This window comes from Primulina tabacum, chromosome 11, assembly GCF_025594145.1.
Source record: "Primulina tabacum isolate GXHZ01 chromosome 11, ASM2559414v2, whole genome shotgun sequence".
Taxonomy (NCBI): domain Eukaryota; kingdom Viridiplantae; phylum Streptophyta; class Magnoliopsida; order Lamiales; family Gesneriaceae; genus Primulina; species Primulina tabacum.
Window position 1 is genome coordinate 11838592 of NC_134560.1, and position 13926 is coordinate 11852517.

General features: G+C 37.5%; 1 protein-coding gene across 1 annotated transcript; it reads left to right on the top strand.

Moving 5' to 3' along the window:
* The first annotated feature begins 7154 nt into the window (after positions 1–7154).
* LOC142517809 (subtilisin-like protease) lies at positions 7155–9566 on the top strand. The gene has a single exon (XM_075620267.1). The coding sequence runs from the start codon at positions 7250–7252 to the stop codon at positions 9485–9487; it is 2238 nt and encodes a 745-aa protein (XP_075476382.1). The 5' UTR covers positions 7155–7249; the 3' UTR covers positions 9488–9566.
* The last annotated feature ends 4360 nt before the right edge of the window (positions 9567–13926 follow it).

Consider the following 13926-nt stretch of genomic DNA (forward strand, 5'->3'; position numbering starts at 1 on the left):
CTGCGAATGATGATTTTGTGGGAGGCGCTGACGCTTGACTAGATCGAGACAGTCACTACACTCTCGAGGACCTTTATTTTTCCGCATTAACTTAATAGTAAAAGTTTTGAAAGATTTTTATTAATGATTTAATTAGAGATGTTTGTGTTTTATTTGGAAGTAAATATTCAAGAGTTCTGAAATAAATCCTGTAAATAGTTAATCTCGAACCTATATGTCAACAGTCATTTGCACTAATTAGTATAGGATTTTGTAACAAAACATTGCAATTTTTTTTCCGCCAAACAAAACTCTTCAAATAATCTATTTAAAAATTAAACTCTAAAAAAATATTATTATAATATTCTCAACCTTTTGTTTATCTCTAATTGTCGTCACCCTTGTGATTGGTGTGTCATAATCATTGTCTTATTGTGGGACAAGCCATGATTCAAATCTTGGTTATAGGTAGCGGTGTCAATTCGAGTGGATCATGTTGGGTTAACAAATATAACTATTTAAAAATTGCGCAACTTGAACCAGACCCAAACCCGAATCAACTCGAAAAATCAAAACCCAAACCCGACTAACTCGACTTAACCCAATCAACTCGACACAACCTGATTTTGACTTTAAAATTTTTTTTATAAAAATTAAATAAAATTTTAAATTTATAAATGTAATTGTACAAAATTAAATTCTATTTACTAAATCTTATCTTTTGTCGTTTGAAATTTTCCGATTGATAATAATGAGTAAGTCTCTTGACTGTCTCACGAATCTTTATCTGTGAGACGGGTAAACCCTACCGATATGCATAATAAAAAATAATACTCTTAGCATAAAAAGTAATACTTTTTTCATTGATGACCCAAATAAGAACTATGTCTCACAAAATACGATCCGTGAGACCATCTCACACAAGTTTTTGACGATAATAATTAATCCATTTTTTAGGACCAATTTTACTATTATTAATATTATAAAAAAAGTACTATAATTAAATGATGCTCAATTTCTTGGTTATGCTTACATAAAATCTATAAAATTTAATACAAATTATTGAACAGATAACTTATCGGTTCATGTAAAGGAAACAAAACCATCAACAACTATGTTTCATCACACAAAAATTATCAGTCGTAACAATCAAAATTTGAACAAGATTAACGATTATCTACTCTATTAAAACAATATAAATTATATTTGTATATTTTTTTAAACTATTTAAAATTTTATTTTTTTATTTTATGTTTGTGAAAATTATTTTGGAAACAACTGGTTGGAAAAGTTGTTTTGAATACTGATACCCCCAGACCGGAGATGGGTCCGACCCACTCTCGGTAGCCCAAAAAGAGAAAGCCCATAAAAGTATTCGAAAAGCCTCGGAAGGTCATCCTCGTGACAGAGCCCATCAGGAGGTCACCCCATTCACATGAAGTTGGTGGGAGGTCATCCACACCGACCTCCCATATTCACAATCTCGTCGATCAGTGAGATGACCTCCCTCCACCGCCGACCTCACATGCCGACCTCTAAAAGCGAAGCCTAGCCGACCTCCCAAAGGGTGCTTTCACGCCGATTGAGAATGCTTTGGCCGACCTCCCACGCCGAGCTCCCAAAAAAATGAGATCCTTCGCAGGCTCATGCCTCTGAGAGCTCTTACCTAGATATTAATGTGTAGCCCACAGAAATCAAGCCCAACAAGATCTAAACCAAATCTTGTACAGAATCTAACCAAATCTTGCACAAGATTATGAGGATCTAAAACTACCAAATCAGGATTCTATCATTCTCCTATAAATACCAGGTTTCGTTCATTGTTTATTGATTCATATATTCACATTCTCTCAGCACACACATTACTCTCTCAGTTTTTTGTTCTCTGACTTGAGCGTCGGAGAGGCTACGTCGGAACAACCTTCCGACCCCTCTAACACTCTTGTTTGTGCTTCCAGATTTCGAAGGTCTGATCCGATCTCCATCGGTGAATATCCGACTTCCCAACTACCATCTCGGATTTCAGCAATATCAATTGGCGTCGTCTGTGGGAAATACTGAGCAAAGACGTAGACATGTGAGAATGCAAAAGGAAATTGGGTGGAAGAGCTCCCAAGCGTGCTATGGTCGTACATGACCACTCCGAAGATGGGCATCGGGGAAACACCTTTCAGCATGGTTTATGAAAATGAAGCAGTGCTTCCGGCAAAGATTGGCGAAGAGACCTCTAGAGTAATATGCTATGATGAGCAAAACAATGATAGGCAAGCAGCAGACTTAGACTTCTTGGAAGAAAAGAGGGAGGCCGCGGCCATAATAATGGAAGCTTATAAGAGACGTATAGCCCGATCCTAAAATAAGAAGGTCATTCAGATAAGCTATCAGGTTGGAAACCTAGTTTGGAAGAAAATTCAAGATGTTGATGTTGGAAAACTAGATCCAAGATGGGAAGGACCGTTCAAGGTGGTAGAGAAGCTCACCTCAGGTGCCTATTGCTTAGAAAACCTGGCGGGAAAGAAATTGAAGAGGCCACAAAATGCTTATCACCTCCGCAAATATTATGCTTATATAAGGTTATAGCTTTAGTTTCTTTTATTTTGTCAGTTACTTTTGTTTCAAGGACATCAGGTTTTGATAATATATCCAGTTATATTAATAAAGTTACACATGTTTATCAGATTATTGCAGGTAAGGGTTTTCAACCTAACTCAGTTCAGGAGCCTCAGAGTTCACCTCATCTTGGTCACGCCAAGTTTATAAGGGTTTTCACCCTAAGTCAGTTCAGGAGCTTCAGAGCTCACCTCATCTTGGTCACGCCAAGTTTATAAGGGTTTTCACCCTAAGTCACTTTAGGAGCCTCAGAGCTCACCTCATCTTGGTTACGCCAAGTTTATAAGGGTTTTCACCCTAACTCAGTTCAAGCGCTTCAGAGCTCACCACATCCTGGTTACGCCAAGTTCATAAGGGTTTTCACCCTAAGTCAGTTCAGGAGCTTCAGAGCTCACCTCATCTTGGTCATGCCAAGTTTATAAGGGTTTTCACCCTAAATCAGTTTAGGAGCTTCAGAGCTCACCTCATCTTGGTAACGCCAAGTTTATAATGGTTTTCACCCTATCTCAGTTCAAGAGCTTCAGAGCTCACCACATCTTGGTTACGCCAAGTTCATAAGGGTTTTCACCCTAAGTCAGTTCAGAAGTTTCAGAGCTCACCTCATCTTGGTCACGCCAAGTTTATAAGTGTTTTCAGCCTAAGTCACTTCAGGAGCTTCAGAGCTCACCTCATCTTGGTCACGCCAAGTTTATAAGGGTTTTACCCTAACTCAATTCAGGAGCTTCAGAGCTCATCTCATCTTGGTCACGTCAAGTTTATAAAGATTTTCAACCTATCTCAGTTCAGGAGCTTCAGAGTTCACCTCATCTTGGTCAGGCCAAGTTTATAAGGGTTTTCACTCTAACTCAGCTCAGGAGCTTCAGAGCTCACCTCATCTTGCTCACGCCAAGTTTATAAGGGTTTTCACCCTATCTCAGTTCAAGAGCTTCAGAGTTCACCTCATCTTGGTGACGCCAAGTTTATAAGGGTTTTCATCCTAACTCAGTTCAGGAGCCTTAGAGCTCACCTCATCTTGGTCACGCCAAGTTTATAAGGGTTTTCACCCCAAGTCAGTTCAGGAGCCTCATAGCTCATCTCATCTTGGTTAAGCCAAGTTTATAAGGGTTTTCACCCTAAATCAGTTCAGGAGCCTCAGAGCTCACCTCATCTTGGTTACGCCAAGTCTATAGGGATCGTCACCCAAATTGTTCAGGAGCTTGGAGGACTTTACAGCTCGGCAGGAACTTTGTGGTCTACTAGAGTAATATTTTATGAAGTGTTGGGTCGACCTCCCTCAGGATGACCTCTTCGGGTTATTATTTTATGAAGTGTTGGGCCGAGCTCTCGGTCGACCTCACTCGGTATGACCTCTTCGGGTTATTATTTTATGAAGTGTTGGGCCGAGCTCCCGGTCGACCTCTCTCGGGATGACCTTCTCGGGTTATTATCTATCAAGTGTTGGGCCGAGCTCCCATAGCCCGGCAGGCCTCTCTCGGGATGACCTCTTCGGGTTATTATTTTATGAAGTGTTGGGCCGAGCTCCCGGTCGACCTCTCTCGGGATGCCCTCCTCGGGTTATTATCTATCAAGTGTTGGGCTGAGCTCCCATAGCCCGGCCAACCTCTTTTGGGATGACCTCTTCGGGTTATTATTTTATGAAGTGTTGGGCCGAGCTCCAGGTCGACCTCTCTCGGGATGACCTCCTCGGGTTATTATTTATCAAGTGTTGGGCCGAGCTCCCATAGCCTGGCCGACCTCTCTCAGGATGGCCTCCTCGAGTTATTATCTAACAAGTGTTGGGCCAAGCTCTCATAGCCCGGCCGACCTCTCGCAGGATGACCTCCTCGGGTTATTATCTATCAAGTGTTGGGCCGAGCTCCCATAGCCCGGCCGACCTCTCTCAAGATTAACTCGGGTTATTGTTTATCAGGTGTTTGGCCGGGCTCTATATCTGTCAGTATGACCTCATCATGTTATTATTTTGTGTTTGCCGAGCTCCAAGTGCCTGGCCGACCTATCTCAGGACCGCCCATGGCCACCGAGAGCTCAAACCACAACGAGCTTCTAGTCTACGACGTCAGCTCGACTTGAAAGGGGGGACTCGTGGTACCCCTGGACTGGAAATGGGTCCGACCCACACTCGGTAGCCCAAAAAGAGGGATCCCATAAAGGTATTTGAAAAGCCTCGGAAGATCACATTCGTGACAGAGCCCATAAGGAGATCACCTCATTCACATGAAGCTGGTGGGAGGTCATCCACACCGACCTCCCATATTCACAATCTCGTCGATCAGTGAGATGACCTCCCTCCACCGCCGACCTCCCATGCCAACCTCACATGCCGACCTCCAAGAGCGAAGTCGAGCCGACCTCCCAGAGGGTCCGTTCACGTCGATTGGGAATGCTTTGGCCGACCTCCCACGCCGAGCTCCCAAGAAAATGAGATCCCTCGCGGGCTCATGCCTCTGAGAGCTATTACCTAGATATTAACAGGTAGCCCACAGAAATCAAGCTCAACAAGATCTAAACCAAATCTTGTACAGAATCTAACCAAATCTTGTATAGAATCTAACCAAATCTTGCACAAGATTATGAGGATCTAAATCTACCAAATCAGGACTCTATCATTTTCCTATAAATACAAGGTTTCGTTCATTTTTTATTGATTCATATATTCACATTCTTTCAGCACACACATTACTATCTCAGTTTTCTGTTCTCTGACTTGAGCGTTGGAGGGGCTATGCCGGAACAACCTTCCGCCCCCTTCTAACACTCCGGTTTGTGCTTCCACATTTCGAAGGTCTGATCTGAGCTCCACCAGTGAAGATCCGACCTCCCAGCTACCATCTCGGATTTCAGCAACATCAAATACAAATCAAAAGTTCAACTGGAATAGTTGATATAAAGTAAATTATTTTAGTAGATGGCGAACTGTTAAGAAAATATTATTTCCAAGAATTTTGGTGTACGACAAAAACAAGTCAGCTCGAAATCAGCTGCGGTTCGTATATGAGATATGCATCAGTTCAACCGCTCGGCTCATCCACTGGTATATCTTCCTAACCAGCTAAAGCTCAAAGAAGTCTCAACCGCTTACTTCAGACCGTTAGCAGATTCAGCTTGGAATTTAATGATTCTCAGAACCGGATCATTAAAGAGAACCATTTATTGCTCAAAGACATTCTCTGACCGACTTAATACAATTCAAAGTATTACACCGTCTTGGAGTCAATGTATACATACATCAGGACCAAGAATGATCTGCATTTATGTCTCTATCCCAGAAAAGGTAGACCAAGTATAGACTTCAAGTTCTGATAAAAGAAGACAGTTACCATAAAGGGAACTCCTCAGGAAAAGCACTTCAGAACTACGCTGAGCAAAAGGAACATTAAATGTTTTTATGAAAGATCATTTAATGCTCATAAATACGATAGCAACACATCTGTTCAGTGGATCAGGTTAACGTTGATGCATCCTTTCCGACCGTTAAGAAGATCGTGTATATTAACGGAGGAGTGTGCTAGCTAAGACTACCTCTTAATCAACAGCTAAAAATCTCGTTGCTTGCACAAAGGTCTCAGAGCGCTATCAAAAGCATACATACTTCATCGCTCTTTCAGCACGCTTTAAAACATCATCACATTCGATCTTCTAAGGATCAATTTCGTGCTACTCAAAACAAACTGATTGTTCATATCAGTAACCTTTTGGTTATTGGATTTAGTCTCGGTATCTGGTGAACTAAGTGTTCTTAAAACCCAGAAGTGTAAACTGATCACTAAGAGTTCCGAAACAGGCAGTGTGATAAGTTCTAATTGGAGTGGGATGTTGCAAAAAGTTTGTAGAGCCAAAGTCTTTTAGTGGAAACCTTTCTAAGAAGGAAGAAGGGGTGACGTGGGAGTATTTATTCTCCGAACATCCATAAAAAATCTTGTGTCACTTTACTTATCGCAAGCATTTGATTTGTTTCCAATTGTTGAATAATCTTGTTAACGTGTTCAAGTCTCTATTGAAAATTGTGAACCGTCTTCCACACTAAATAGTGATTCACATTTCCAACCGTTTGAGAAGAATTGTTTCAACCGCCTAAAAATGGTCGAAATCAACATTTTACACGAGAAAATTTGAAAGAGTTCATTCACACCCCCTCTAAACTCTTTCCCGATCCTAACACGAACGATCGGAAAAAAGAAGTGAAGTTAAAAAACCGTACGATAGGTCGTTACTATCAAGTTCAACTTGGGAGAACTTAAGCGGAATCACACGATTTATGGGATTTGAGATGGATTTTAATTTGGAGGAATAAAATTAATGAAATAAATGAACAATATTGCTGTTGAGTAATATAATTTTGGTTTACCAATAAAAAAAACTTTAAACACGCATTTGAAGTAGTGCTTAAAAGTCGTAGGCCCCAAAGTCTTTTTCTCTTTTAATTAGATATTGACATATTCCATAACATTATTTAAAAATATAATAACCCAAAAAAAAATCGAAAATTTGAGTCTTGGTCAACTTACACTCGGTTGATATATTCCACACCGTGTTGAATACTACTATAAATTAACAATGTTTTACACAGAAAAATCCATCACAATGCATTAAGATTCCAACTAATTACACTTAAATTTCTTCAATTCTTCCGAGAATTTGTATCCCTCCAAAGATTTCAATCATGGGTTTTCTCTCATTTTTTCTTACATTGGTATTTACATTCAATCTTCATGCATCAAGTATAGGAGCTCAAGAAAGTAATTTTGAGACATATATTGTTCATGTTGAGTTGCCTTTCGACCTGCAGCCGAGTTTGAGTAGTTCCTTGAATGATATTCAAGGATGGTACCACTCGTTTTTGCCGAAGAATTCGAGCTCGAACCAGGAACCCCACATCATATATTCTTACCACAATGTTTTCACAGGATTTGCAGTAAGATTATCTCCGGAACAGGTGAAAGCGATGGAGAAGATGCCTGGATTCGTGTCGGCCCGGCCCCAGAAAACTATCCCTCTCCACACAACACACTCTCCCAATTTCTTGGGGTTGAATCAGAACATGGGATTTTGGAATGATTCAAATTATGGGAGAGGTGTGATCATTGGCGTGTTGGACTCAGGAATCAACCCTGATCATCCGTCGTTCAACGACGAAGGGATGCCGCCGCCGCCGGCTAAGTGGAGGGGGAGGTGCCAGTTTAATACTTCTGTGTGTAACAACAAGCTCATCGGAGCGAGATTTTTTACTATAGGTGATGGCACACCATATGATGACAATGGGCATGGCACGCATACGGCAAGCACTGCCGCGGGGAATTTTGTGAGGGGTGCGAATGTTTTTGGAAATGCCAACGGTACGGCTGCTGGAATAGCTCCTCTTGCACATATTGCCATTTATAAGGTCTGTCAGAGAAGATGCTCGGAGAGTGATGTTCTTGCTGCAATGGATGCTGCTATAGATGATGGGGTTGATGTCCTATCGCTCTCTCTAGGCGGGCCGGCAAGAAACTTTTTTGATGATAACGTTGCTGTTGGGGCGTTTAGCGCCATGGAAAGGGGGATATTTGTGAGCTGCTCTGCAGGAAACAATGGCCCTTCTCTTGGGACTATTGAAAATGGTGCTCCTTGGGTTCTTACGGTTGGAGCCAGCACGATCGATAGAAAAATCAGGGCGACTGCAGTGCTTGGAAACAACGAACAGCTAGATGGGGAATCCAACTATCAACCAGCAAGCTTTGGCTCAACATTCTTGCCTCTTATTTATCCTGGAATTGTTTCAACAGATCCAAATGCTACATTTTGCTTTCCGGAATCGTTGATGAATGTTGATGTCCAAGGGAAAGTCGTGTTATGTGACAATGGAGGCGGGATCGGAAGAATTGCTAAAGGAAGGGCCGTGAGAAACGCCGGTGGGGCTGCCATGATTCTAGTCAACCAGCAGCCGCAAGGCTACTCCATCTCTTCCGAATCGCACGTCCTCCCCGCAACACATCTCAGTTATGACGACGGGCTCAGAGTAAAAGCCTACTTAAACTCAGCAACCACACCAGTCGCCACAATTTCGTTCAAGGGTACGATAATCGGGGACACCAGCGCCCCCACGGTGGCATCATTCTCCGCCAGAGGTCCAAATACGGCCAGCCCGGGGATCCTGAAACCAGATATCATTGGCCCAGGTGCCAACATCCTCGCCGCCTGGCACGAATCAGTCGAAAACAACACCAACACGAAATCGAATTTCAACATCATCTCCGGAACCTCGATGTCCTGTCCTCACCTCAGTGGCATCGCAGCATTGCTGAAAAACGCGCATCCCAATTGGTCTCCAGCCGCGATCAAGTCCGCCATCATGACCTCCGCCGATCGAGTGAATCTCAACAGAACCTTAATCCAGGACCAAACTCTACGCCCCGCCAATGTTTTCGCCACTGGTTCCGGTCACGTAAACATACTGAAGGCCACCGATCCAGGCCTCGTTTACGACCTGAGCCCAGCAGATTACCTACCGTACTTATGCGGATTAGGATACACAAATCAACAAGTTAGTTACATTGCCAATCGGGTAGTAACGTGCTCACTGATTTCAAGCATCCCAGAAGCAGAATTGAATTATCCATCATTTTCTGTGTTTCTTGGGACCACACTTCTCGGAGGAACTACTCAAACATACACCCGGACAGTTACCAACGTGGGCAATGCGAATTCAGTTTATACAGTTGAAACAGTTGGATTGCCGGGTGCTGTTGTGAATGTTGAGCCCAATGTTCTTCGATTTTCGGGATCGAATCAGAAATTGACTTATCAAGTGAGATTTGACAGATCACCGGAGGCTGCAAGTAATACAATTGTCCAAGGATTTCTAACATGGACTTCTGCTATCCATTCTGTTAGAAGTCCCATTGTTGTTTCTTTCCTTTGAGTGTTTTTGGATTGGTTGTAAGTGTTGGAATAATTGTCTGAACTATTGTAACATTTAGATTTAATGCCACAATTTCTCTAAGTTTAATATTTCAATATATATTTTATCTTAATCTATATTATATTATTAAGTGTAAGATATCTAGAATAACTAAAACATCAAAATATTTATTAAAAACATTCTCATGTCACTCTATATTTTACACAGTAAAAAATCTATATAAAACTTTCTCATACATCTACTACTATTATAAATATATGAGTTTGAATTGTGAGCTTACATTTTTATCCTTTTATTTATTTTATATTTTGTGATGTTCATTTGGTCCTTTAAGTAATTTTCTATGTTAGTTTAATATGTTAATTAATAGTGTACTTAACTTTCATTTTTGAGTTTTCTTTTTTACCATTTCATTTGTTTTATATTTTGTCATGTTCATGGGGTTCTTTAAGTCATTTTTCATGTTAGTTTAATATGATAATTAATAATGTACTTAACTCAATCAAATTAATTATTATTTTGATTTTACTTATAAATTTATCATTTGTGAGCTTACCTTTTTATTTATTTTATATTTTGTGATATTCATTTGGTTCTTTAAGTAATTTTCTATGTTAGTTTAATATGTTAATTAATAGTGTACTCAACTTTCATTTGTGAGTTTTTTTTACCCTTTCATTTGTTTTATATTTTGTCATGTTAATGGGGTTCTTTAAGTCATTTTTCATGTTAGTTTAATATGATAATTAATAATGTACTTAACTCAATCAAATTAATTATTATTTTGATTTTACTTATAAATTTATCATAATGTTATACATTTAAAAAATTTGCTTATTTTATTATTATAAATATGTGACCTTTTGAATTATGAGCTTACCTTTTTACCCTTTTATTTATTTTATATTTTGTCATGTTTATTTGTTTCTTTAAGTAATTTTCTATGTTAGTTTAATATGTTATAATTAATAGTGTACTTAACTTTTATTTGTGAGTTTTCTTTTTTACCCTTTCATTTGTTTTATATTTTGTAATATTCATGGGGTTCTTTAAGTCATTTTTCATGTTAGTTTAATATGATAATTAATAATGTGCTTAACTCAATCAAATTAATTATTATTTTAATTTTACTTATAAATTTATCATAATGTTATACATTTAAAAAATTTGCTAATATTACTAACATCTATTTTATTTTATTTTATTATTATAAATATGTTACTTTTATTGTAAACTTACTATCTTACCGTTTTGTTTATTGTCATTTTTTATATTAGTTTAATTTGATAATTAATAGTGTACTTAACTCAATCAAATTATTTATTATTTTGATTTTACTTTGTAAACTTACTATTTTACCATTTTTTGTTTTATAATTTGTATAATGGCCATTATGTTCTTTAAGTTATTTTCTACGTTAGCTTAATAAGATTATTAATAATAAAGCACTTAACTCAATCAAGTTCTTTATTATTTTAATTTTACTTTTATTTTTAAATTTAAATATAATTACTTTAATTTATATAATGACATCAAATTAATAGAAAATCACTCTCATAATGTTATACATTAAAAAAATTATTAATATTACGAACATTAAAGTAATAATAGGAAGACGAATGGAGATGAGTGACATTGAAAAAAAATTAAATAATTAAAAAATATTAAGGTCATATAAAAGATCTTCTTCCCATTTTACAATAGAGATATTTTAAGACTACTTATGTATCAACAAATATATGTGATTTAGAGAAAATATTTGTATGTAGGTGATTTCAATATAAACATTTAAGTTATTTAGTCAATTTTCGATATATGATGTTAAATAAATATTATCTATTAAATATATGATTTTCATTTGTAATATTACCATTTTTTTTACAATTTGTCATGTTCAAGATATTATTTAAGCCATTTTTTATATTAGTTTTATAAGATCATTAATACTGTACTTAACTCAATCAAACTAATTATTGTTTTAATTTACTTTTAAATTTAATTTTAATTACTATATTTATACATTTCGATCAAATTTATGAAAATTATCTACCATATTGATGATAGGTAATAATGGGCAGATGAAAGAGAGATGAGTTGGATTGAATAAAAATACATTATTAATAAATATTAAGGTTATATAAAACTTCTTTATCCCATTTAAATAAAGATATTTTCAAACTCTTTATGTGTCAATAGAGATATATGATTGAGAGAAATGTTTATATGTAAGTTATTCCAAACACTGTTTTTAAGCTATTTAGTCAATTTTTTATATATGCTGCTAAACAAATGTTCTAAATAATATGCTTCATTTGATCATTTTGTGTTCTTGCAATGAGATGAGTTTTTTAACACATCATTATATGTTTTGGTGTTATATGTCGTTTGTATTGATCATGTTGTGTTTGGATTCCTTATGTGATTTGTTTGTTCAACGAAAGAAAATATAAAACAAAACCATATATCCCACAAAAATGATTATTTTTAATTTTTTTTCCTTGAGATATTTTGTTAATTCTTAAACACATAATGCATGTTTTCAGTTTGCTTAGATTACTTAGTTTGAAGCGACTTAGAAAATATTAAAAACTGTTAGACTTAACTTAATTGTGGCGATAAGAATCAAAACCAGCAGACTGTTAGTTAAAATCAGTAGGCAATATAAAAGCAGGACTAAGTCTTCAGAACTTAGAAAATCAGAAGCAGAACCAAGTCTGAAATTAGAGTAACTTAACGTCTTCTGTGCTATTAAATGTTACCGTTACTTTATCAAGTACAAGTATTTATTGCACCATTAATGCTATACGAAGTTATTTATTATGATTTACCAGTTTTAGTATGAAACTAGACTGATTGCTCTGAAACCCTTTTGCAGGACCCTTTTCAGGCAATAAAGCTGATTTCATCAGAAGTCAAAGAAGCCGTTTTGATTATAGACGTTAGATTTAAGTTATCTATATATATGGATCAAAACCATTTTGAAAAACAATGCTGATCATTTTATCTATCCAATGCTACATTGAGCAACCGCGAATCAATCATCATCTTCTAAGCTCAAAATTGCAGAAAAGCAGTACACGCTTCATATTATATCTGATCTTTGGAGATCATTTTGTACTGCTATTTCTTCATCTCTTCAAGCAAAACACTTTGCTATATTTCGTAGAAGAGTCTGTAAACTGGAAAAGAGTCTTTTTCAGAACCTTGTTATATTGAATCATATTGTGTTGAGTTACTAAGAGTTTCAGTAGGCAAAAGATAAGCCCTGCTGAAGTGGGTGTGTACAAGTGTTGTACTGTAAAATCCAAAGTCTTTTAGTGATACCTTCTGAAACAGAAAAAAGGGAGACGTAGAAGATTTTATCTTCGGACTTCCAGAAACAACTACTGTTCTATTACCTACTGCTGTTACTGTTTTTCACCCAACTCCATCGGATTGTTTTCGCACTTATTATTGTGATCTGCTGAACGTAATCTTGAACAAGAACAGCTACAATCTTTAACAGGATTCTAGCACCCTTTGCAAAACCTATCAGTAAAGGAAAGAGTTTATTCACCCCCCCACTCTAAACTCTACATCAATCCCCAACAAGTGGTATTAGAGCAGATTTCTCTTGTTCTGAAAATTTGCAACAGTTATGGCACATTTTGGCAAGGTTCCCATGTTCTCGAAGGAAGATTTTGATGACTGAAAGATCCGGATGCAAGCTCATCTTACAGCCCAAGATGATGACATGTGGTATGTCATCACAGACGGCCCATTAAAGATCTTGAATCCAAAAACAGCTATTGCCGTTACTAAAGGTGCACCACAAATGGTTGAAAAACCAAGAAACGAATGGACTGACAAAGATAAGAAAAAAGCTAATCTCGACAACGTCGCGAAGGATATTCTTTATAAAACTCTTGATAAGAACACCTTCAGTAAAATCAAGATGTGTTCTACCGCGAAAGAAATCTGGGAAAAGCTCATTCAAATATGTGAAGGAAATGAGCAGACAAAGGAAAACAAACTGTCTGTAGCAATGCAGAAGTTTGAAAATCTGAAAATGAAGACTGGTGAAACTCTAAATGAGTTTGATGAACGTTTCAGCAGCCTGGTTAATGAATTAGCAGCTCTTGGTAAAGAGCATAGCAACAGAGAAATAGCACTCAAGGTGATGAGAGCTTTACCTAGAGAATGGGACGTCAAAACAATGGCTATGAGAGTCTCTAAAGATTTAAACAAGTTAGAGCTACATGACTTGTTCGCCGACTTAAAAGCCTATGAGTTCGAGCTAGAAGTGAGAAGCGGAGAAGAGCCCTCACCAAATCTGCCAACCAAGACTTTTGCTGCTACTACTTCTACTGCTGCTGTAGTCATCCCACAAGCAGTACCTGCTACCTTCATTGAGAGTACTTCTGAAAAGACTGCTGAAAAGATCAGCAATGATGCTATGT

Excerpts from the sequence above, each read along its gene's own strand:
- LOC142517809 (XM_075620267.1), top strand. The coding sequence starts at position 7,250 with ATGGGTTTTCTCTCATTTTTTCTTACATTGGTATTTACATTCAATCTT.